Source organism: Entelurus aequoreus, linkage group LG06, assembly GCF_033978785.1.
Source record: "Entelurus aequoreus isolate RoL-2023_Sb linkage group LG06, RoL_Eaeq_v1.1, whole genome shotgun sequence".
NCBI lineage: Eukaryota > Metazoa > Chordata > Actinopteri > Syngnathiformes > Syngnathidae > Entelurus > Entelurus aequoreus.
Window position 1 is genome coordinate 15,113,896 of NC_084736.1, and position 26,560 is coordinate 15,140,455.

Here is a 26,560-nt window from a genome sequence, read left to right on the forward strand (position 1 = left end):
GACAACAACTCGTGAACTGATTGGCTATCGCAACTGTCTATCACCTTCTCTATCACATTCTCTTACAGTGCACAGACGCCCGCATTGTTGATTCTGAATACCTCCGGCAGATTTGGTACAGCATGGCAACATAAGCTAGCTGAATTCTGATTGGATACAAACTAAAACTAAAAACAACCGCACTGGAACGAGCATAATATGACATGAAGAGAATATGAATACTTTTAGATATTTAGGGAAAGTAACTAAAAAAATAATTTTATCTTTAATTATGATCATGATTTCTGGTTATGTTAGGCTAGCAGAGAAGGCCTTGCTGGCCCTGACGGAAAAAAATATCCAAAACACAAATGTGCACAGCAGTGGACGCTTGTCCTCAGATGACATTGGCACCTGTGGGTGCGTAAACAGTAGAGATGTCCGATAATATCGGGCTGCCGATAAATGCTTTAAAATGTAATATCGGAAATTATCGGTATCAGTTTCAAAAAGTAAAATGTATGACTTTTTAAAACGCCGCTGTACGGAGTGGTAGACGGACGTAGGGAGAAGTACAGAGCACCAATAAACCTTAAAGGCACTGCCTTTGCGTGCCGGCCCAATCACATAATACCTACGGCTTTTCACACACACAAGTGAATGCAAGGCATAATTGGTCAACAGCCATACAGGTCACACTGAGGGTGGATGTATAAACAACTTTAACACTGTTACAAATTTGCGCCACACTGTGAACCCACACCAAACATTTCGGGACAACATCCGCACCGTAACACAATATAAACACAACAGAACAAATACCCAGAACCCCTTGCAGCACTAACTCTTCCGGGACGCTACAATATATGCCCCCCCCCCAACCCCGCCCACCTCAACCTCCTCATGCTCTCTCAGGGAGAGCATGTCCAAATTTCCAAGCTGCTGTTTTGAGGCATATTAAAAAAAATAATGCAGTTTGTGACTTCAATAATAAATATGGCAGTGCCATGCTGGCATTTTTTTCCATAACTTGAGTTTATTTAATTTTGAAAACCTTGTTACATTGTTTAATGCATCCAGCGGGGCATCACAACAAAATTAGGCATAATAGTGTGTTAATTCCACGACTGTATATATCGGTATCGGTTGATATCGGAATCGGTAGTTAAGAGTCGGACACAAAAAAGCCATTATCGGACATCTCTAGTTATAAGTTGGGTTTTTAGGACATTCTATTTTTGATGGATCAGAGATATGTTCCATCTATCTATCCATACAATATATTGTGCTTGTAGTTTGCAGTGAGACGACGTGCAGTACAAACAGAGATGTTGTGAAAACTAAAAGGATTTTTGCTTACCCAGGCTGGAGCGAGTGCTGGAGCGCTCGATGATGGTGTGCTTGCTGGGGTTGTTGAGGACCGAGCGTTTGGCCAGCGAGATGTCGGCCGTCACCCGCGTGATGGATATCCTGCGACAGGGAGGCAGCGCGGCGGTCGGTTGCCGGGATACGGAAATTGGGAGAAACGGTGTGCGGTTGAGGTGAGGCGACACTTACCTTCCCTCGAACTTGTGTTTCAGGAAGTCAAAGAGGGCCTTCTGCATCATGTCGGTCACCTAAAGAGAGAACCACAGGCACTGTAGCCACTTTATTAGGTACACCTAATGACTTTTTTCATCGTGTGTCGCATACAGAATAACTGAAGGATGCCCTTGAAATTATTCTGTATTAATTAAATATGAAATCCTGCATTGATACTTTTAATTTCCTGAGGATGTAATTGGATACAATGGCCCACATATGTGATGCTATCTGAACAAAACATCCACATCTTCGCTTTGTGTTATTGGTTAACAACAAATTTGTGTACTATTGTTAAGGGACAGTTTTCCTTCCTTTGGGCAAAATTGAAGGCCTTAGAAGTTCAATCAATTAAAGATTATTTATATAGCCCTTAATCACAGACGTCTCAAAGGGCTGCTGTTTGAAGAAGATAAACACAAGGAATGCACCCTGTGTTTTTCATCTAAGCACTCTCAAACACATGTATTATTTTTAATGATGTCATCAAGTGTCATCCTGGAGAGCGAGTCAAGGAGGAGAGTGTGTGTGTGTGTTTGTGCTCGGCCTCACACACGTCAAGTTACCTTTCGGTTTCGATACTCGATGACCTAGGTCGGGGGTCGGCAACCTGCGGCTCTAGAGCCGCATAGCGCCACCCAAGTGTCTCTCTGGAGCTTTTTAAAAAATGTATGAAAATGGGGGAAAAAAATTTAATATGGTTTCTGTACGACAAACATGACACAAACCTTCCTACTTGTTAGAAATCCCACTGTTTAATAAGTTGGTGTTTATGCTTCATTGGTGAGAGCATTCGGCAACCACCGTTTTGTCCTACTAATTCCAGCGTTCCTTGAACTCACCATAGTTGTGTGGACTGTGACGCAACAGTTTATACCTTTCTCCGACGCTGCCACCAAAAGACACGTTTTATACTGTAGTAGAATTTCTGACCTTTGACCTATATTGCATGTCTGTCAAGAATGTACGCTCATTTAAATTCTCTTCTATTCTGTGCCAGTGGGACAAAAGTGAATATTAAGTCGTGCCAACCTGTCTACAGAATGTGTTGACTGTCTAAAGGATTTGAGTTGTTATGGAACAGATAGGGAAAACAAAGACATTGACGCACTAGATAAAAGACATTGACGCACTCGATAAGAAACAATGACGCACAAGAGACATATAAAAAATGGCAGAAGACCGGAACTCGACAGTGATTTTGGCTTGTGTGTGTCTTGTTGACTCCGGAGTAACATGTGGTCTGTCTGCACGGCCAACTTAATTCAACCTGCACTTCTGATAATGGGTAAATAAATTTGTTGTACTAAACTACTTTTGTTGCCTGCTTAAGCTTCGGACAATCCACTACAATACCACTCCTTCTTTGTATCATTTTGCCCATCAAATGTTTTATGTTGTGCATGAATGCACATAAGTGAGCTTTGTTGATGTTATTGACTTGTGTGGAGTGCTGGTCACTGCATGACTTCAAGAAAATCGACGCTAACATGCTATTTAGGCTAGCTGTATGCACATATTGCATCATTATAGCTGGTTTGAACGTATATTTGAGCTCATTTAATTTATTTTACTTATGTCCTCTGTGTATTTAATTTGCATGTCTCATGACACTTTGTCTGTATGTAATATTGGCTACATTTATGATAGTTGTTTGTGTGCCATGTTGTCCCAGACCACAGCAAACAATACCGTAATAAATCCATTAGAAGAAGACAGCCTGCCGTTTGCTTTAACATGGACACACACATCTATGCCTTTGGCCATTCTAAGCTAGTAATTTCCAGGAGTTATCTCACCCTCTAAGAAGCCTCTATTTTTACTAATGTTTTCCAATGTTGTAAAAATGTGTAGAATAAATATTACACTTCAACATTTCTGTCAACAAAGATTTGCATCAGGCTGCGACACAGTCATTTTGATAGTAGGCTAATATAGACACATCATGTGTTACCTTCATTGCAAGACTTACATACAGTAAGGCTTTTAAATTTTTGCGACTCCAGACGGATTAGATTTTTGTATTTTTGGTCCAATATGGCTCTTTTAGCATTTTAGTTTGCGGACCCCTGACCTATAGGTGGACAAAAGCATGTGCGACAGGCGACCATTTTAAAGATGGCGCCGACCTTTAGATAGCTCAATTCACTCTCCCAGCGCTGGTATTACTATTGTTTGTACTTACCCCTGTTTTGTAGAATAAATTGTGAAACTCATAATAAATTGTGAGTAATCGCATACAGTCCTGCAGCAAGTTTTCTTGTGCAAAACTGGACAGCCAGTTAACATCTAAATGTCCTCCAATAAGCACACATTTTATTTTAGTCATTGACAAAAGGTAAACATGGTAGACCAAAGGCTCCTAAGAACTAGCAGCTACACAACAGCTCAGCACACAATAGCACGCAAGCTAGTCATATGTAATAAGTGTCCTCAATTGAACAATGTTGCGGTCTAAAACAGCACATTTGACGATATAAACAAGTATCCAATTATAGTAGCATATTACTTACACATACAAAGTCTCCTTGGCAGAATTAGAAATATATCAGAACAGATTGTTAAAAAGTATCCAGTAACAAATGTGTCCGCATCATTCAACTTACAGTACCATGACCTTAATTTATTGAATTATTTGGTCTTTAGGTGTTGCCAAACAACAAATTACCACTCCTTCTGCCATTTTTCTGAGTAACTTCACATAATCGAGCCTTTTCTAACATTTCACACTACAAAATAATACAAGTATGCATTATGATTTGTGCTGATATCGTATTGAATCACTATTTCGTTGTTTTGCAAACACAATGACTAGGGATGTCCGATAAATGCTTTAAAATGTAATATCGGAAATTATCGGTATCTGTTTCAAAATGATCGGTATCGGTTTCAAAAAGTAAAATGTATGACTTTTTAAAACGCCGCTGTGTACACGGACGTAGGGAGTAATACAGAGCGCCAATAAACCTTAAAGGCACCGCCTTTGCGTGCCAGCCCAGTCACATAATATCCACGGCTTTTCACACACACAAGTGAATGCAAGGCATAATTGGTCAACAGCCATACAGGTCACACTGAGGGTGGCCGTATAAACAACTTTAACACTGTTACCAATATGCGCCACACTGTGAACCCACACCAAACAAGAATGACAAACACATTTCGGGAGAACATCCGCACCGTAGCACAACAAACACAACAGAACAAATACCCAGAACCCCTTGCAGCACTAACTCTTCCGGGACGCTACAATATACACCCCCGCTACCCCCTACCCCCCCCACCTCAACACCGCCCCAACCCCGCCCACCTCAACCTCCTCATGCTCTCTCAGGGAGAGCATGTCCCAAATTCCAAGCTGCTGTTTTGAGGCATGTTAAAAAAAATAATGCACTTTGTGACTTCAATAATAAATATGGCAGTGCCATCCATCCATCCATCCATCCATCCATCTTCTTCAGCTTATCCGAGGTCGGGTCGCGGGGGCAGCAGCCTAAGCAGGGAAACCCAGACTTCCCTCTCCCCAGCCACTTCGTCCAGCTCTTCCCGGGGGATCCCGAGGCGTTCCCAGGCCAGCCGGGAGACATAGTCTTCCCAACGTGTCCTGGGTCTTCCCCGTGGCCTCCTACCGGTCGGACGTGCCCTAAACACCTCCCTAGGGAGGCGTTCGGGTGGCATCCTGACCAGATGCCCGAACCACCTCATCTGGCTCCTCTCTGGCATTTTTTTCCATAACTTGAGTTGATTTATTTTGGAAAACCTTGTTACATTGTTTAATGCATCCAGCGGGTCATCACAACAAAATTAGGCATAATAATGTGTTAATTCCACGACTGTATATATCTGTATCGGTTGATATCGGAATCGGTAATTAAGAGTTGGACAATATCGGAATATCGGCAAAAAAGCCATTATCGGACATCTCTAACAATGACAATAAAGCACCTATCCTATCTCGGTATCAGCCAATACTCAAGGTTCTATTATCAGTACCGTATCAGAAGTGGAAAAGTTGTAGCAGGACACCCTAATTGTAGGTGACAAAGCATATAGTTGTTCGATTTATATTTATTAATAACAAATTAATTTCATTTTCAGAACATGTCAATGGCCAATAAAGAACCAACTGCACGCTACAAATGTTCCTCAGTCTGCACTTTCGACACCATAAACTGATTTTAAACAGTTTTTTTTAGATCATCAACACGGCATTTAGTTTAGATAATAATGAGTCATATATTGGAATATGGGATCCATTATTTAAATTTGTTTCAACTATTAAATGAACCAAAATATGACTTATTATATCTTTGTGGAAAATATTGGACACAGTGTGTTGTCAAGCCACTGTGACACTATTGTTCATTTTTAATTATTTTTGTATTAATGTTTGGGTGAGGGTTTTTTTAATCACTGCTATTTTGAAATTGTTACTAATATCGATAATGTTCATTTTTGTTTCACTACATTTGGATTGTTCCGTGTCATGTTTGTGTGTCCTCAATTGCTCTCAATTGCTCGGTTTATTATTGTTCTTAATGTTGCTGGAACGGGTTTGAATTGGAGTTGGATTGCATTATTGTGGTATTGTTGTGTATTGTTTTGTTGATTGATTAATAAATTCATTAAAAAAAAAAATTAAAAAAAAAATGTAAAAATACAAAAAAATACAAAAAAAAATAATCAAAATGGCACTGGACAATTTGTTCACTTTATGCAAATGTTTGTTAATTAAACGGCGCAACACAAAATGAACACAGCCACACAAATAAACAAGCTCTCTCACACATGCTTCCACTTTGAAAAACAAACCTACTACAAAATGGCAATGAAATAAATTGTCTGCATGCGTCTTCTTGACAGTCGGGGCATGCGACTCAATTAATTATGAATGAACCGCCTAAAACAGTTTATTTCCAGAATATGCTGAGCAATAAAAAAACGAGAAAAAAAAAACTGAAAATAGAAAATTGCCACACTTTGAACACCCCAGATCTGATGATGATCAAACCACACTGCTCCCTTACCCGCACCCCATAGAGCAAGTGTACCTAATGTAGCGTCCTCACCTCGTAGCCTTTGAGCGACGGCCCGACCAGGATGATGGGTCTCATAGAGGGCACCACGTCATAGGGGGGCACATGCTCCATCTGTGAAAGCACACACACGTCATGAGCGTTCACACACTGCATATTGTACATGTTTAGATACTCCTTCCCGTCCTAAAATGGCCTGATCGATCCCCGGCCTCTTTTATCATCTTTTGATTTAATGGCCGCTGTGAGGTCACACCGCACTAAGTTCTAATTCTCTCAGGCGGCTGTCTCACTTAATTAAAGCCTGCATAATTAAGCCCCGAGTGTCGGGGGGAGCTGGCTTTAATCACGGCCCACACCATTAGGTACACCTGCACACAAAAAATTAGATCCAATACAAAATCGCCATCATTTAAGAGTGCTTTTTATCAGTCGACGGTTGCTGTTTGCAGCGGCGTTAAATGTATAATATAACTTTATTCAACGACATGAAAGGGTCGGAATATTAGGAACGGCTTCTAGCATGATGGCTTGCGCTCCAACGCCACAGTAATAGACTTACCTATATTTCTAACAGGGGGCATTAATGTCTCTAATTTTTGGATGGCGCTCTCGCTTTGTGCTGGTGTACATAAGCTTGCAAAGTACCATGGAAATCGATGAGAATGTACCGTATAGAAACTCGCAGGTTAGTCTATAAAGTCAAATCTAAATATCAATAATAAAGATTAATGGTGTGCTTTAATGCAAATTTAGCTAGAGTATATTGTGCATCTTAGGGTTGGCGATATGGTTGAAAACTATTTACGATATAAAGTACAGGCCAAACGTTTGGACACACCTTCTAATTCAATGCGTTTTTATGACTATTTACATTGTAGATTGTCACTGAAGGCATCAAAACTATGAATGAACACATGCGGAGTTATGTACTTAACAAAAAAAGGTGAAAAAACTGAAAACATGTTTTATATTATAGTTTCTTCAAAATAGCCACCCTTTGCTCTGATTACTTTTTCGCACACTCTTGGCATTCTCTCTAGAGCAGGCCTGGGCAATTATTTTGACTCGGGGGCCACATTTAGAGAAAAAAATGTGTCTAGGGGCCGGTGTATCTATTTTTAGGAACACTAATACAAAACCTCACAATAATATCTGATTGAATGCTAAAAACGTTATGACAGACCGCCTTAAAAAATATAATGGAATTTTAAATTTTTCTATGAACGATAAAACACTGAATATTGACAAAATATGAATGTCACACCCCCTTCCTTAAGGGTACAGAATAAACCCACCAACAATCTGATATATCTGATATTTGCTGAATTTCCCCCAGGGATCAAGAAAGTCATTTCTATTCTATTCTATTCTATATATCACTAAGCTTTAGAACTTTGTTGTGAAAATCTCCTTCCGCGTCTGTGGAAACGCTTCCCGCCCACACTGCTTGGTGCCTCGTCTGAGCTGCTGTGGCGTAGATTACCATAGTAACTAATTAGATTACCATAGTAACTAATTAGATTACCATAGTAACTGGTATATCATCCATAAGCGCAGATTCCAACCATTGAAATACTTTGTATAGTTCAAGACTTATGATCATTAGAAAACATCACTGCACATCATAATGGCAGCTACAGTTTCCATCTTAAAGATCTAAAAAAAATATTTGGGAGTGTCCGGCGGGCCAGATTGAAAAACTCAACGGGCCTTAATTGTCCCAGGCCTGTTCTAGAGCTTCAAGAGGTAGTCACCTGAAAATGGTTTTTACTTCACTGGTGTGCTTGAATCTCATCGAGAGAATGCCAAGAGTGTGCAAAGCAGTAATCAGAGCAAAGGGCGGGTATTTTGAAGAAACTAGAATATAAAACATGTTTTCAGTTATTTCACCTTTTTTGTTAGGTACATACTGTAACTCCACATGTGTTCATTCATAGTGTTGATGCCTTCAGTGACAATCTACAATGTAACTAGTCGTGAAAATAAAGAAAACGCATTGAACGAGGAGAAGGTACGTCCAAACTTTTGGCCTGTACTGTAAGTGTTTTATATCGGTCCATATCGATAATTATTGATACACTTATGACTTATCCAAAACAAGTACCAGGAGAAAAATATATTTTTATTTCAAATGTAACCTTTCTCTGATTATAATCCCCTCAGCTATCAAGGCAGAAAGGAAAGGAAATGTCAACACAATTATGGAAAAACAAACAATTTAAACAATTTCTGAAATCACAATAAACACTTAACCTCTTAAATTGATTAATTAATTATTATTATTAAGAAATGCTTAATAAAGTGAACAAAATAGTGTGAAAATGTGACAATGTAAATATAAAAAAACCTGCCTGGAAGTCACAGCTATGCTCTAAAGCAGGGGTCACCAACGTGGTGCCCGCGGGCACCAGGTAGCCCGTAAGGACCAGATGAGTAGCCCGCTGGCCTGTTCTAAAAATAGCTCAAATAGCAGCACTTACCAGTGAGCTGCCTCTATTTTTTAAATTTTATTTATTTACTGGCAAGCTGGTCTCGCTTTGCTCAACATTTTTAATTCTAAGAGAGACAAAACTCAAATAGAATTTGAAAATCCAAGAAAATATTTTAAAGACTTGGTCTTCACTAACTGACAAAGAAACAGATAACAGATTTGGTGTCCAGTTCAAAGTGTGACATGATTTATTTAAAAATTTGAGTTGACTTTTGTATTTTACATGAGTTATTATTTGTACAAACATGGTGCAAAGTAATTCATGATTTGTTAAAAAATGTTAGTGGCTAGCTAGTTAAAATGGGATATTGTGATTTCACAAGACTGTCTTAGAAGTGATCATTGAAAATGTTCAATTTGAAAAATGTGCACTTAGAGAAAATATAAAAATGAAGTGTTGCATATTGATATTTATCTGTTTTTACATATATTTATTGTGAGAAATCATTAAGATGATCAGTGTTTCCACAAAGATAAATATCATTAATAATAATAACATAGAGTTAAAGGTAAATTGAGCAAATTGGCTATTTCTGGCAATTTATTTAAGTGTGTATCAAACCGGTAGCCCTTCGCATTAATCAGTACCCAAGAAGTAGCTCTTGGTTTCAAAAAGGTTGGTGACCCCTGCTCTAAAGCATGGGTGTCAAACTCTGGCCCGCGGGCCCTTGAGGCGATATCAAATTAACACTAGAGCTGGCCCGCCGATTATATACAGCGGCGGTGCCGCGGTAACACAGCATTCACCGCTAATTCTCATACTTGCCATATTTCAGCGCCATATTTTCCTCCCGAAAATCGTCACGTCCCCTTTTCGTCCAGTCGAGTGCTGGCCCAGTCATATAATGTGTGCGGCCTTGACACACACACACAAGGGAATGCAACGCATACTTGATCTTCATTGATACAGGTCACACTGAGGGTGCCTGTATAAAAAACTTTAATACTGTTACAAATATATTCCACACTGTGAACCCACACCAAACAAGAATGACAAACACATTTCGGGAGAACATCCGCACCATAACACAACAAACACAACAGAACAAATACCCAGAACCCTTTGCAGCACTAACTCTTCCAGGACGCTACAAGGTGTGTGTGTGTGTGGGGGTGGGGGGGCGGGTGTATTTTGTAGCGCCCCGGAAGAGTTAGTGCTGCAAAGGGTTCTGGGTATTTGTTCTGTTGTGTTTATGTTGTGTTACGGTGCGGATGTTCTCCCAAAATGTGTTTGTCATTCTTGTTTGGTGTGGATTCACAGTGTGGCGTATATTTGTATTTGTAACAGTGTTAAAGTTGCTTATACGTCCACCCTCAGTGTAAACTGTATCGCTGTTGATGAAGTATGCCTTGCATTCACGTGTGTGTGCGTACAAAAGCCGCTCATATCTTGTGACTGGGCAGGCACGTTGTTAGAAGGGATGAAAAGCGGACGTGACGACAGCTCGTAGAGGACGTTAAAAGCAGTGCCTGTAAGGCACGCCCCCAAGACTGTGGAATACGAGATATAATGACTGATGAAAACCTTTGTTCGATAATGAAGGTTGCCTCAGCTCAAAGCCTGAGCCCCGACATTAATGAATCAGCATCCAAGAAAAGATGCCAGGTATCAGCTTGGGCACATCAGATTAGATCAGTGTGTTGCAAACTGAGCAGTTTAAAGTCCTGACGCCTGAATGGTTGGTTTATTCATTGTTATTTTATTTTCTAATTTATTAGCCTGTGGAAAAAGTTAATGTTGATATTTACCTCAGAAGGCTACAAATAGAAAAGAGGCATTCAATTTTTATTTAAATTGTATTTGATATGCCATATATATTTTGTAATTATTATTATTATTATTTGAAACTCGATTTTGCATGTCACTATAAAGTTATACAAGCCTTGCTTGTTCAATATTTGATGCAAAACTTGTTTGGGTCCCTATTAAAAGGTTAATTTGTTCAACCTTGGCCCGCGGCTTTGTTCAGTTTTAAATTTTGGCCCACTCTGTATTTGAGTTTGACACCCCTGCTCTAAAGGGTGAGCGCGGCTGAGATGGTGTGATATTACCGGTCTTGGTTGCCACGAGCGCTTTGCGTAGATTACAGACCACATTAGTAGTCGAGGCGACGTTCCCGGTTTTATCGACAATTTCTCCGCTCTCTGCAGCACTCATTTTTTTAACTTTCTCTTCTCACTCCATGCAAAGAATCAACCGCGAGACAACAAGATGGCGCAACCAAACTTGTTAGTTGATACTGATACCTGATTGGCGGTTATCAATGATCACTTCCCACGTTGCTCGGTTAACAGAGAGCGAGTGCCTTCGTTCATGCAACCAACCTTGCTTGGCAACTTCCGGTTTCTTACGACGAACAAAATAAAATGATCAAACACATGTTTCATTGATATCGATTACGTGTCTATCGCGATATATACTGATATCATTTTATCGCCCAGCCCTAGTACATCCGTCAGGCCCATGGGGCTTCAGGGGGGCACACCCTCACCTGCGTTTCTGAAACATCAAAGCCACGCTACTGCTGTTAGTTAACATTTTCGTACATGCTTGCATGCATTTGAAGCATTTAGCTTTCCTAAATATACAGTCGAGGCCAAAAGATTGGACATACATTCTCCTCATTCAATGCGTTTTCTTTATTTTCATGACTATTGACATTGTAGATTGGCACTGAAGGCATCAAAACTATGAATGAACACATGTGGAGTTATGTACTTAACACAAAAAGGTGAAATAAATGAAAACATGTTATGTATTATAGTTTCTTCAAAATAGCCACCCTTTGCTCTAGAGATGTCCGATAATGGCTTTTTTGCCGATATCCGATATTGTCCAACTCTTAATTACCGATTCCGATAGCAACCGATACCGATATATACAGTCGTGGAATTAACACATTATTACGCCTAATTTTGTTGTGATGCCCCGCTGGATGCATTAAACAATGTAACTTTACCATGAATTGATTAACGTGGACCCCGACTTAAACAAGTTGAAAAACGTATTCGGGTGTTACCATTTAGTGGTCAATTGTACGGAATATGTACTGTGCAATCTACTAATACAAGTTTCAATCAATCAATCAAAAACAAGGTTTTCCAAAATAAGAGAACAACTTCAACTAAAAAAAATAAACCTTTATTTATTAACTGCAACATTTACAAACAGCTGAGAAACAATAATCAAAATAAGTATGGTGCCAGTATGCTGTTTTTTCCCCAATAAAATACTGGAAAGGATAGAAATGTAGTTTGTCTCTTTTATCCGATTATTAATCGAAGTAATAATCGACAGATTAATCGATTATCAAATTAGTTGTTAGTTGCAGCCCTAGTCCAGAGTATACTAGATGCTAGTATACTCGGTACATATTTATAGTATACCGGTACTTGTTAAATGTATGTTGTAGATATATATATATATGTACATACTTATATATGTATATGTATTTATATAACATAACATTTTTATATACTATTATTATTATTAAACATATAGTAAGTAATAAGAGGGGTGGGAGTACATAAGTTTTTACTTCTTCTCACTCCTTTTCGGATATGTTTACATTAATGTTTATTTTCATTTCTTGTTTCTTTTAGCTTTTTATTATTACTATTATTATTATTATTATTATTATTATTGTTTTTGTTATTCATTCTTGAATGGCTTTTTTGTTGTTTTTTGCAAAATGTGTTTGTTTTTGTTTTGTCTACATATTCGAAATAAACATGAAAGAAAGAAAGAAAGAAAGTAAAACACGGACGTAGGCACTACGTCCGCGTTTTACCGGATATGTACCGCTCCGTGCAACGGCGTTTTAAAAAGTCATTAATTTAACTTTTTGAAACTGATACCGATAATTTCCGATATTACATTTTAAAGCATTTATCAGACGATATTATCGGACACCTCTACGTTGCTCTGATCACTGCTTTGCACACTCTTGGCATTCTCTCGATGAGTTTCAAGCACACCTGCGAAGTGAAAACCATCTCAGGTGACTACCTCTTGAAGCTCATCGAGAGAATGCCAAGAGTGTGCGAAAAAGTAATCAGAGCAAAGGGTGGCTATTTTGAAGAAACTAGAGTATAAAACATGTTTTCAGTTATTTCACCTTTTTTTGTTAAGTACATAACTCCACATGTGTTCATTCGTAGTTGTGATGCCTTCAGTGACAATCTACAATGTAAATAGTCATGAAAATAAAGAAAACACAATGAATGAGAAGGTGTGTCCAAACTTTTGGCCTGTACTGTATATATTTATCCCACATAACCAGTTCAAACGTGCATTTTATTTTATTTCCCCGCCTCAACTTTTCATTTACGTTTTCTGCAGGTTGGCTGTACCTAATGTTTTGGCCCAGTGAACACGTTCCACAAGCACATAATCAATGCAAAAGTACAATCAAAGTGTGGTACATACAGAAAGTATGTACAGTAAACACACATACAGCGCCCACGCACCGATGATCCATGCCACAACTTACAGCGTGACTCATCATGAGCACAATGATTCATCCATATGAGCACTTTCTTTTTTTATTCACAGTCATATGCTGGGAGCATGATGTACGTACAGTGTCGCCACTACACTACACTACGTGACCTTACATAAAGATCATTTGGCCTGGTTTGCATCCACACGGGCTATTAATACATATTGCAAAAGGCTCAGGTCAGTGCTGAGTGGTGTCCGTGACAGCGGTGTATTAATAGTGTTAGTACAGTGGCGTCTACCGGCAGCAGCGGCGTGTACAACCGGCGGTCTGTGGGCCTAACCATGACGTCACACAGTTCGGAGACTAGCACACTCCCCAAAACACTGTCGTACAGAGGATCTTTGCATCACATCTTTCAAAACAGCATAGAGGCATTGTTATATAAAGGATCTTTGACTAACATATTTACAGTAGGTCCTTAAAAACAGCAAAGTATTCCTATCATATCTGATCGGCCATCAGGCACATGAACAATAACAAGATCTGGTAGCTCAGTTACAGCTCATGTTATTCTAATTCTGTGTTATACGTGTTTTATGGTGCACAATTGCGCCAAGTAAAATTCCTAGTTTGTGAACCCGTTCTCAAACAATGGCAATAAAAAACTCTTCTGATCTATATAGAGGATCTTTGACTGACTTTTTACAGTCAGTCCTTACAAACATCATAGCACTCCTATTATATAGAGCAGTTGTCCCCAATCACCGGGCCGCGGCCCCGTACCGGTCCACGGACCGATTGGTACCGGGCCGCACAAGAAATTAAAAAAAATTTTAAAAAAAGAAAATTATTAAATCAACATAAAAAACACAATATATACATTATATATCAATATAGATCAATACAGTCTGCAGGGATACAGTCCGTAAGCAAACATGATTGTATTTATTTATGAAAAAAATAAATAAATAAATACATTTCTCCCCCCCCCCCCCCCAAATTTTCAAGCGTTGACCGCTCTGCAGCTACAAAAAGGTTGGGGACCACTGATATAGAGGATCTTTGACTGGCTTTTTACAGTAGGTCCTTAAAAAAGCAGTGCCTGTTATAGCAGATCTTTGACCAACTTTTCTACAGTAATTCCTTAAAATAGCAAAGCACTGCTGTTATTTATAGGATCTTTGACAAACATTTTACAATAGGTCCTTAAAAACAACACAGCACTCCTGTTGTGTAAACGATTTTTGACAATTGTATTTCGAGTAGGTCTTAAAAACAGCATAGCGCTCTTGTTACATAAATATTTAAACTGCATTTTTGTAATAGTTCTTTAAAAAAAACAGCAGTAAACTCCTGTTATATAGATCTTTAAATTACATTTTTCTAATAGTCTAATAGTAACTTCTGTTATATAGAGGATTTTGACTAACATTTTTACAGTAAGTCCTTAAAAACAGCAAAGTATTCCTATTATATAGAGTATACTTGACAACATTTTGCAATAAGTCATTAAAAACAGCTGTGCACTCATATTATATGAAGGATCTTTGGCTAGCATTTTTGCAGTAGGTCCTTAAAAACAGCAAAGTATTCTTATTATATAGAGTATCCATCCATCCATTTTCTACCCTTGTCCATTTTGGGGTCGCTGGAGCCTATCTCAGCTATATTTGACAAACATTTTGCAATAGGTCATTAAAAACAGCAATGCACTCATGTTATGTGAAGGATCTTTGACTAACCTTTTTACAGTAGGTTCTTAAAAACAGCAAAGTATTCCTATTATATAGAGTATATTTGACAACATTTTGTAATAGACCATAAAAACAGCAGTGCACTCATGTTATATGAAGGATCTTTGACTAGTATTTTTGCAGAAGGTCGTTAAAATTAGCAAAAGTATACCGATTATACTTTTTACAGTCAGTCCTTACGAATATCATAGCACTCCTATTATATATAGGATCTTTGACTGGCTTTTTACAGTAGGTCCATAAAAACAGCAGTGCCTGTTATAGAAGCTCTTTGATCAACATTTCTACAGTACTTCCTTAAAAATAGCAAAGCACTGCTCATGTTATATGAAGGATCTTTGACTAACATTTTACAGTAGGTCCTTAAAAACAACACAGCACTCACAGCAAAGTATACCTATTATATAGAGTATATTTAACACAATTTTGCAATAGGTCATAAAAACAGCAATACACTCATGTTATATGAAGGATCTTTAACTAGCATTTTTGCAGTAGGTCCTTAAAAACAGCAAAGTATACCTATTATCTAGAGTAGATTTGACAACATTTTGTAATAGACCATAAAAACAGCAGTGCACTCATGTTATACGAAGGATCTTTGACTTACATTTTTACAGTAGGTCCATAAAAACAGTAAAGTATACCTATTATATAGAGTTTGACAACATTTTGCAATAGGTCATAAAAACAGCAATACACTCATGTTATATGAAGGATCTTTAACTAGCATTTTTGCAGTAGGTCCTTAAAAACAGCAAAGTATACCTATTATCTAGAGTATATTTGACAACATTTTGCACTAGACCATAAAAACAGCATTGCACTCATGTTATACGAAGGATCTTTGACTTACATTTTTACAGTAGGTCCATAAAAACAGCAAAGTATTCCTATTATATAGAGTCTATTTGACAAAATTTTGCAATAAGTCATTAAAAACAGCAATGCACTCATGTCATATGAAGGATCTTTGACTAGCCTTTTGCAGTTGGTCATTAAAAACAGCAAATTATACCTATTATATAGAGTATATTTGACAAAATGTTGTAATAGACCATAAAAACAGCAGTGCATTCATGTTATATGAAGGATCTTTGACTAGCATTTTTGCAGAAGGTCGTTAAAATCAGCAAAGTATACCTATTATATAGAGTATATTTGACAAATTTTTGCATTAGATCCTAAAAATAGCAGTGCACTCATGTTAAATGAAGGATCTTTGACTATCATTTTTGCAGAAGGTCGTTAAAAAGTGCTACTGTCGTATGAGGATCTTTGAGTGTATTTCTTTCTCGCTGGTCCTTTAGAAACAGCGGAGTGCTTAAGTCCTATAGAAAATCTTTGACTTCTTTGAAGTACACCCTTTAAACACAACTGAGTGCTCTTCTCGTATAGATGGACTTTGATTAGCGTACTTAAAGGCCTACTGAAAGCCACTACTACCGACCACGCAGTCTGATAGTTTATATATCAATGATGAAATCTTAACATTGCAACACATGCCAATACGGCCGGGTTAACTTATAAAGTGCAATTTAAAATTTCCCGCTAAACTTCCGGTTCGAAACGCCTCTGAGGATGACGTATGCGCGTGACGTCAATCATTGAAACGGAAGTATTCGGACACCATTGAAGTCCATACGAAATAGCTCTGTTTTCATGTCATTATTCCACAGTATTCTGGACATCTGTGTTGGTGAATCTGTTGCAATTTGTTCATTGCATTATGGAGAAAGAAGCTGAGCAAGCAAAGAAGAAAGTTGTCGGTGCGAAGCGTCTATTTTGCGAGGGAAGTCAGCAGCAACACGTACACAGCCGGCGCTTCTTTGTTTACATTCCCGAAAGATGCAGTCAAGATCGAAGAACTCGGACAACAGAGACTCTAACCAGGAGGACTTTGATTTGGATACACAGTTGCGATACCGTGAGTACACAGCTGCGCTTCCAAACATTTGATCGCTTGCTATAACTAGCTCGAGCTAGTAGCTAGGAGCTAGCATAACAAGCTAGCTCTTTGTGGCATATTAAATATAAGCCTGGTTGTGTTGTGGCTAATAGAGTATATATATGTCTTGTGTTTATTTACTGTTGTAGTCATTCCCAGCTGAATATCATGTCCCACCCGCGCGCTTCCAAACATTTGATCGCTTGCCCGTACGTGCGTGTCAAGTACGTAACTTTGGTTAAATATATAAGCTTTATGAACCTTGGGTTAAGTGAACGGTCCTTTGGGCTGAGTGAGTGTGTGTGTTGTGCAGGTGTTTGAATTGTATTGGCGGGTTTTATGGACGGGATCCCGTCCATATAACCCGCTCGAGCTATAACTAGCTCGAGCTAGTAGCTAGTAGCTAGGAGCTAGCATAACAAACACCTAGGTGTTTGTTATGCGGGATTCATTTGTGGCATATTAAATATAAGCCTGGTTGTGTTGTGGCTAATAGAGTATATATATGTCTTGTGTTTATTTACTGTTGTAGTCATTCCCAGCTGAATATCAGGTCACCCCCGGCTCTCACAGCATCTTCCACTCCCCACTAGTCCTTCACTTGCACTTTCCTCATTTACAAATCTTTCATCCTCGCTCAAATTAATGGGGAAATCGTCGCTTTCTCGGTCCGAATCTCTCACTTCCGGCGGCCATCACTGTAAACAATAGGGAACTTTGCGTATATGTTCAATTGACTACGTCACGCTACTTCCGGTAGGGGCAAGCCTTTTTTTATCAGATACCAAAAGTTGCGATCTTTATCGTCGTTGTTCTTTACTAAATCCTTTCAGCAAAAATATGGCAATATCGCGAAATGATCAAGTATGACACATAGAATAGATCTGCTATCCCCGTTTAAATAAAAAAAAAAAATTTCAGTAGGCCTTTAAAAAACAGCAGGTGGTAATGATATTTTCCCTAATGTTGTGGTCACATTAATTAGACTGTACTACTCATCTTTGTCCGTGTTGCGGCCTCCCGCCGCAGTCATCATAAATAGAGACAAAAGGCGTGCATCAACGCTAATGAGATGTGTCACGGACGCGCAGCGCACCTGCAGCGTCACCATGACAGCCAGTGGGGAGGCGACGCGAGGCTTGCCAGGTGGTGAATATGAATGTGCGCGTTTTACTTTTAACTCGCGGCCAGGCACTCCAAAATAACAGGAGGGGACGTGAGATGCGGATGAGGAGGAAGTCAGCGGGGTTAGCAAACAAAGCACACTCACCGACTTCTGTTTCTGTTTAGCCGGGCCGCCTACAGAAGCGTTCCACAGAACATTCCAGAAAGACACAAAAACACACGAGAGCATAGTTAGTTATCTGCAGGTTAGCTTTGAGGAGGGGAGGGGATAGTACACCAGGGTACAGTTTATAGCTCCTCCCCCATCAGGCATGTTAGTTTAGCTCCTCCCTCAGGCCTAGAAGGGTGGGAGGGGCCAATCAGTGTGAAAGGTCAGGGCAGCAGGGTTAGTGAGACACAAGTGCAGGCAGGCAGGAGGAAGTCGACGAGGCTGAGCAGCATCCAGGCCCCGCCCCCTCAATGTTACCTTCTTAAAGAAGGGCAGCCGGTGCGTGTTGGCCTGAGGTGACGTCACGCTGCCGGACATGCCCTTCGGGGAGCGAGGGTCACCCTGCGACTCAGGGAGCTCCTCAGCATCCAGGTCGAGGGGGTCTACGTCAAAGGTCACGGTGGACGTGTCCATGTGCGCTGATGAGGATGAGGATGATGATGATTGTAGTGGGGGGGAAGTAACAGTGACAGAAATAAGGGAAAATAGGAGGAAGATAGAAGATAAGAAATGTGAGATGCAACAAAATTGCACGAAATGAAAAGACAGGAAATGATATCGGCGAGTGCGAGGAAAAAACTGAAAATTACAATCACTGCTCAACAAAGCAAAATGTCAAAGGAAGAATTGAATCGATGCTGGTTAATATGAGACATAGGGTCTGTCCGTAATATGCCCCTCATTATACCTGATTAACACAGTTATTAGATTACAGGGAAGTCTCAGGTTGCTGACTGATTGTTGTTTCATTGGCATTTTGTTTGCATTTAATAGACATTTTGTACATAGTTTTATCAATAATTCAAATACTTTGTCAGTATTTTGTTTGTATTTAACAGCCATTTTTGTATGTATTTTTGTCAATATTTCAGTCACTTTTTGTCAGCATTTTGTTTGTATTTAATAAGCATTTTGTGTGTATTAATATTTCAGATACTTTTTGTCAGCATTTTGTTCGTATTTAATAGGCATTTTGTTCGTATTTTTTTCAATATTTCAGTCACTTTTAGTTGGCATTTTCTTTGTATTTAGTAGGCATTTTATACATTTGTTTTAATCAATATTTCAGATACTTTTTGTCAGCATTTTGTTTACATCTAATAGCCATTTTTTGTATGCGTTCTTGTCAATATTTCAGACATTTTTAGTCAACATTTTGTTTGTATTTAATAGGCATTTTAATTTTTCCTTATCAATATTTCAGTCACTTTGTCAGCATTTTTTTTGTATTTAATAAGCGTTTTGTGTGTATTCTTATCAATATTTCAGATACTTTTTGTCAGCATTTTGTTCATGTTTTTTTCAATATTTCAATCACTTTTAGATAGCTTTTTTTTTTAATTTAGTAGGCATTTTATACATATTTTTTAAATCAATATTTCAGATACTTTTTGTCAGGATGTTGTTCCTATTTAATAGGCATTTTTGCATTTTTTATCAATATTTCAGATATTTTTTGTCAGCATTTTGTTTGTATTTAATAGCCATTTTTTGAATGTATTTTTTAAAATATTTCAGTCACTTTTAGTCAACATTTTGTTTGTATTTAATAGGCATTTTTATGTACGTATTTTTTTAAATCAATATTTCAGTCACTTTGTCAGGATTTTGTTCCTATTAATAGCCATTTTTGCATATTTTTATCAAAATTTCAGAAATTTTTTGTCAGTATTTTGTTTGTATTTAATAGCTATTTTTTCTATGTATTTTTGTCAATATTTCAGACACTTTTAGTCAACATTTTGTTTGTATTTAATAGGCATTTTTATGTCTCTTTATCAATATTTCAGATACTTTTTGTCAGCATTTTGTTCGTATTTAATAGGCATTTTGTTCATATTTTTTTCAATATTTCAATCACTTTTAGTTAGCATTTTTTTGTATTTAGTAGGCATTTTATACATATTTTTAAATCAATATTTCAGATACCTTTTGTCAGCATGTTGTTCCTATTTAATAGCCATTTTTGCATTTTTTTTATCAATATTTCAGATATTTTTTGTCAGTATTTTGTTTGTATTTAATAGCCATTTTTTGTATGTATTTTTTTCAATATTTCAGTCACTTTTAGTCAACATTTTGTTTGTATTTAATAGGCATTTTTATGTACGTATTTTTTAATCAATATTTCAGTCACTTTGTCAGGATTTTGTTCCTATTTAATAGCCATTTTTGCATATTTTTATCAATATTTCAGATAATTTTTGTCAGTATTTTGTTTGTATTTAATAGCTATTTTTTTCTATGTATTTTTGTCAATATTTTAGACACTTTTAGTCAACATTTTGTTTGTATTTAATAGGCATTTTTATGTTTCTTTATCAATATTTCAGTCACTTTTCGTCAGCATTTTGTTTGTATTTAATACGCATTTTGTGTGTATTCTTATCAATATTTCAGATACTTTTTGTCAGCATTTTGTTCGTATTTGATAGGCATTTTGTTTGTATTTTTTTTCAATATTTCAGTCACTTTTAGCTAGCATTTTCTTTGTATTTAGTAGACATTTTATACATATTTATTTAACAATATTTTAGATACTTTTTGTCAGAATTTTGTTTGTATCTAATAGTAATTTTGTACATATTTTTTTCAATATTGCATTCACTTTTAGTTAGCATTTATTTTGTACTAAGTAGGCATTTTATACATATTTTTTAATCAATATTTAATATATTTTTGTCAGCATTTTGTTTGTATTTAATAGGCATTTTGTACATTTTGTTTATCAATATTTCAGACAGTCAGGATTTTCTTCCTATTTAATAGCCATTTTTGCATATTTTTATCATAATTTCAGACACTTTTTGTCCGGATTTTGTTCCGATTTATTAGGAATTTCTGCATATTTTTATCAATACTGCAGACGCTTTTTATCAGCATTTTGTTCATGTTTATTAGGAACCTTGTTGTATGTTTTAGCAACTTTTGGTCAGCATTTTGTATGCATGTAATATGCATTTTTTTTTACCTATTTGTATTAATATTTCAGACTCTTTTTCAACATTTTGTATGAATTTAATAAACAATTTTAAAAGTTTCATTAATATTTTAGAAACATAACATCTTGAAATTTATTGAAAATGAAATGTTCATCTCATATGTGAATCGATGTATGAAAAATTCATTGATGTAAACTGTGTTGCAAATTGAGAGCAAGAAGTGAATTATAAGTCGATGAGAATTGGAGAGTGGTAGGATTAAATAAACTCTGCTTCCTCCTACTTCTTATCGGACATGTTGTAATGATACATTAAAATATGTGTATTATGTAATGTATCATGTTGAAATTGTAAACATGTTCAAAATAAACCTCAACCAACTTTTTGTCAACATTTGTAATGCATTTAAAATGGGCATTTTGTACATATATTATAAATATTTCAGACATTTTTTGTCAACATTGTTGGCATTTAACAGGCATTGTGTTTTTATTTTTATTCATATTTAAAAAATATTTTGGCCATTTTTGGTCAACATTTTGTACGCATTTAATAGACATTTTGGATGTATCTGAATATTTCAGACATTTTTGGTCAACATTTTGTGCATATTTTAACATTGTGTATTTATTTTGTAGGCAGTTTAGACATTTGGTACGCATTTAGGCACATTGTACGTATCTTATGGGCATTTTCAAGTATTTCATAAGCATTTCAAACACATTGTATTATTATTTTGTGTGCATTTCATCGTTCGTATGCAGTTTTCTTTGGCATTTTGCATACATTTTATAGGCTCTCTGTGTGCACTCCATTGGCATTTCGTGCATAATTCAAACACACGTTTTATAGGTATGTTTTACAATTCCTTACATATTTCGAAGGCATTTTTAGGACATTTTATAGGCATTTTGCATACATTTCATTGCCAATTTGTGCATCAATGTTTTGTACCGATCTGAGAAGGAGTTTGTGCGCATTTTACACGTATTTCCGCAACATTTTGCATGCATTTCATGTGTTTCAGAGACGTGTTGTAGACATTTTGTACATATTGAATGCTGAATGATGCTACCGAGCAGAAACGGCAAAGCCAGGAAGGAGCATTCAAAACGACGCAATAACGTGCAAATACGCTCTCTAGTGGCTTTAATTTAAACACACTGTAGGAATGTTGTCTTTACCCTGCGTTATTTTTCTTCGTCGATTGATTACCGTTGAGGCAAGAAAAATAAATATAATTTTTTTCTCTGAACGACAGCGTGAGTGTTTAGGCTTTTCTCTCAGCACTCACAATTATAGGAGAAGTAGAAGAACAGAGAGCCTTAATTGAAGCAACAAAAGCTGAGTGAATAAGAAAAATAGATAGAAAGAGGAAGTTGTGTCGGTGCAGGTGTGGACGAGGAGGGGTGGGGATGGTATGTTCGAGTGTGAAGCCCCGCTAACCAGCTCTTAGCTCTGTTTCTGTCCTGTCTGCTACTTGACCCGGCCGCCTGCTGGTTCACCGACTGATCAGCGCGTATGCAAATGAACAAGTGGGACGCCACCTCCCTGACCTCACCTGTGCCGGGTGGGGTGGGCCTGCGGGTTCCTGTGGCAACATCCAGACTGGAGCTCCCTCCCGATTTACTGTGTTCAGAAATAAGGACGCAGGTCAGCGTCTTCAGAAGGTCTGGGGGGGGGGGGGGGGGGGGAGGACTGTGATTCGTCAACACTAACCTGGAGCTGAGTCGGTTCTGCCTCATCCTCTGCTCCTGCAGCAGGCGGGTGTTCTCCAGCTTGACCGGGCTGGGGATGAAGCCCACCTCGCAGCCTTCCTTCACCAGGCGCCCGATCCACCAGTCGTTATTGTACTTCTGCATGCAAAAAGAGACGGCCGATCCACAAGCTTTCCCCAGTCAATATTAAAAGCATGTCATCGTACTAGCCGGCGTATCATTCCACATACTCAAGTTTTTTTTATTGAGTATTACTGCAAAAAAATCCACACCGGGGCCAAAGAAAGTTGTGAGTGCCAGCATTTTAAAAAGGAATGTGAAAAACACTATTGAATTCAGGAAAAACTTTTATTCTCTCTATGCACCTGAGAGTTAGCGTCCTCTGCAGTGGACATATGTTTTTGCTCTATTTCTTTACACATTTCTGAAAAAAATAACACAAAACACAGATCTCCACATGGTATCAAATTTGTGGCGAAATCATGGTTGCATTTTTGTGCGCACACAAACCAACTTTTTGCCCGCGATGTGTTTTTGGTGACGAGACCTGTAGTTTCCTAATAAAGCCTCAGCTTGACGCTCCTCTACTTTGTCCTGCTCCCGCTTGCCACGGCAACAACAACAAAAAACTACAGACGCTCCTCTTCGTTTTGTGTATTGTTTACCTGTGAACTTAATCATTCCGAAACGTCAAACAATAACGATGAGGGGAAAAAAATTATAACAAAATAAAGCCAGAGTGTTACAGTACGAAAGAGTAAGAGTAAGTAAGAGCAAGTTCAAAAAACTGTGTGGCTCCATTCCACCATACCTGACTGCCATTACTTAAATACAATGTGTCCTAACCTAATTACCACACAGACCCTTAAATGCAATTAAACGGTTACATATTCTTCACTGTACTAAAGCAGTATAAAATAGTACGTTGTCAAATTATTCACAAAAATGTAATAATTACAAATAAAGTGTGCCTTATAATTACTCTAAGTAGGATTGTACGGTATACCAGTGTTAGTATTGTCCCGCGATACTAATGAATCATTTTCGGTACTATACCGCCTCTGAAAAGTACCGGTCCCAGCGCCCGCGTCGTCGTCACGTCGAGTCATTGCTGGTTTACGAGCAGAGGAGCATGTTCGGCAGCGCACAATCACAGAGTACTTACAAGCAGACACAGTGTGTAGACAGAAAAGGGAGATCGGACGCATTTTGGCTTCAAAACTAACGATAAAGGTGAAGTTATAACACTGAAACGCCCTCAGGAAGAGGTGCTTTAAGACATGGCTACCTAGCTAGCGGCTAAAGTCCAGCCCCAGTCTGCAGTGTTTTAGCTACTTCTAAATCACGAATCCTGGTCTCCATGGCGACAAATAAAGTATGTTTCTTACAAGTATCATCCCTACAAGACGAGGAATAGCTAAACATGCTTCACCGTAGCTCACCGGCATCAAAATGTAAACAAACGCCATTGGTGGATCTACACCTGACATCCACTGTAATGATATCAAGTACAGGCATGTATCTAGTCGATACTACTATGATTACGTCGATATTTTTTTGCATCACAACATCTTTCGTTTTTTACCGATAATTTCCGATATTACATTTTAAAGCATTTATCAGCCGATAATATCGGCAGTCCGATATTATTGGACATCCCTAATAAATATATATAAACTAATAATGATCAATTGATCAATGTTATATTTTCATCAAGAGCATTAAAGGCCTACTGAAACCCAGCACTACCGACCACGCAGTCTGATAGTTTATATATCAATGATGAAATCTTAACATTGCAACACATGCCAATACGGCCGGGTTAGATTAGTAAAGTGCAATTTTAAATTTCCCGCGAAATATTCTGCTGAAAACGTCTCGGTATGATGACGTTTGCGCGTGACGTCACGGATTGTGCGGACATATTGGGACACCATTGTGGCCAGCTATTAAGTCGTCTGTTTTCATCGCAAAATTCCACAGTATTCTGGACATCTGTGTTGGTGAATCTTTTGCAATTTGTTTAATGAACAATGAAGACAGCAAAGAAGAAAGCTGTAGGTGGGAAGCGGTGTATTAGCGGATGGCTGCAGCAACACAACCAGGAGGACTTTGAGTTGGATAGCAGACGCGCTACCGTGAGTACGCAGCTTTGGCTTCCAAACATTTGATCGCTTGCCCGTACGTGCGTGCTGCTATGTGCATGTCACGTACGTAACTTTGGGGAAATATATGTGCTGTATGAACTTTACGGAGGTGAACGGTACTTTGAGCTGTGGGATTGAGTGTGTTGTGCGGGTGTTTGATTTGTATTGGTGGGTTGTATGGACGGGAGGGGGGAGGTGTTTGTTATGCGGATTAATTGGTGGCATATTAAATATAAGCCTGGTTGTGTTGTGGCTAATAGAGTATATATATGTCTTGTGTTTTTTTACTGTTTTAGTCATTCCCAGCTGAATATCAGGTCCCACCCGCCTCTCACAGCATCTTCCCTATCTGAATCGCTTCCACTGCCCTCTAGTCCTTCACTCTCACTTTCCTTATCCACAAATCTTTCATCCTCGCTCAAATTAATGGGGTAATCGTCGCTTTCTCAGTCCGAATCGCTCTCGCTGCTGGTGGCCATGATTGTAAACAATGTGCAGATGTGAGGCGCTCCACAACCTGTGACGTCACGCTACTCCCGGTACAGGCAAGGCTTTTTTTTCAGCGACCAAAAGTTGCGGACTTTATCGTCGATTTTCTCTACTAAATCCTTTCAGCAAAAATATGTCAATATCGCGAAATGATCAAGTATGACACATAGAATGGACCTGCTATCCCCGTTTAAATAAGAACATTTCATTTCAGTAGGCCTTTAAAAAAATAATAAATAAATTTTTTTAACATCATGAAAGCTATCTAGAAAAGAAATAACACCCATATAGGCACTTTTACACTGGTAAAGGCGGGACTGAGTGCTGCCTAAGGCTGAGCCAATCAGCGGACACAATACTTTACAGCGCGCTCTGATTGGTTTGGTCTCATCTAGTGGCCTATAAAACTTTAATATTGATATTATAGTTCGTTTAGACATTTATATGCCTGAAAATGTTTAATTTAGGCCCAAAAAAATGGAATATGGTATAAAAAAAAAAATTAAAAACAGGCTTTTGAGCTTATGATGAAACAAAAACAAGCCTCTAACCTCTTTAATATGCAAGAAGTCTTTGGTTTCGAAGGATATGGCCATGCCTTGCACAGGAACGTCATCGCTGGGGCCCGGGTTGTAGCCCACGTTAGTCCGCACCGCAAACGCCACAGGTTTGGTCTGAACGGGAGAGAGAAAAG

The 26,560-nt window shown here is 38.2% G+C and overlaps 1 protein-coding gene and 1 long non-coding RNA gene across 4 annotated transcripts in view; one reads left to right on the forward strand and one right to left on the reverse strand.

The window, feature by feature from the left end:
• cacnb1 (calcium channel, voltage-dependent, beta 1 subunit) overlaps positions 1-26,560 on the reverse strand; it is a 99,268-nt gene that overhangs the window by 26,534 nt on the left and 46,174 nt on the right. For 2 of the 3 annotated variants that reach the window (XM_062050051.1, XM_062050053.1), the window contains exons 4-10: positions 26,418-26,540; positions 23,232-23,368; positions 23,074-23,141; positions 18,508-18,536; positions 6,630-6,710; positions 1,537-1,595; positions 1,340-1,449 (exon numbers count right to left, since the gene is read on the reverse strand). In XM_062050051.1, the coding sequence (XP_061906035.1) occupies positions 1,340-1,449; positions 1,537-1,595; positions 6,630-6,710; positions 18,508-18,536; positions 23,074-23,141; positions 23,232-23,368; positions 26,418-26,540 (607 nt within the window). Of the gene's footprint in view, positions 1-1,339; positions 1,450-1,536; positions 1,596-6,629; positions 6,711-18,507; positions 18,537-18,828; positions 18,990-23,073; positions 23,142-23,231; positions 23,369-26,417; positions 26,541-26,560 lie in introns of all 3 variants that reach the window. The other variant, XM_062050054.1, reaches the window with a different exon arrangement.
• Positions 1,590-26,560, forward strand: part of LOC133651863 (uncharacterized) — a 74,863-nt gene continuing 49,892 nt past the window's right edge. Inside the window, exon 1 of the long non-coding RNA XR_009826498.1 lies at positions 1,590-1,634. This is a non-coding gene — a long non-coding RNA (uncharacterized LOC133651863). The remainder of the gene's footprint in view (positions 1,635-26,560) is intronic.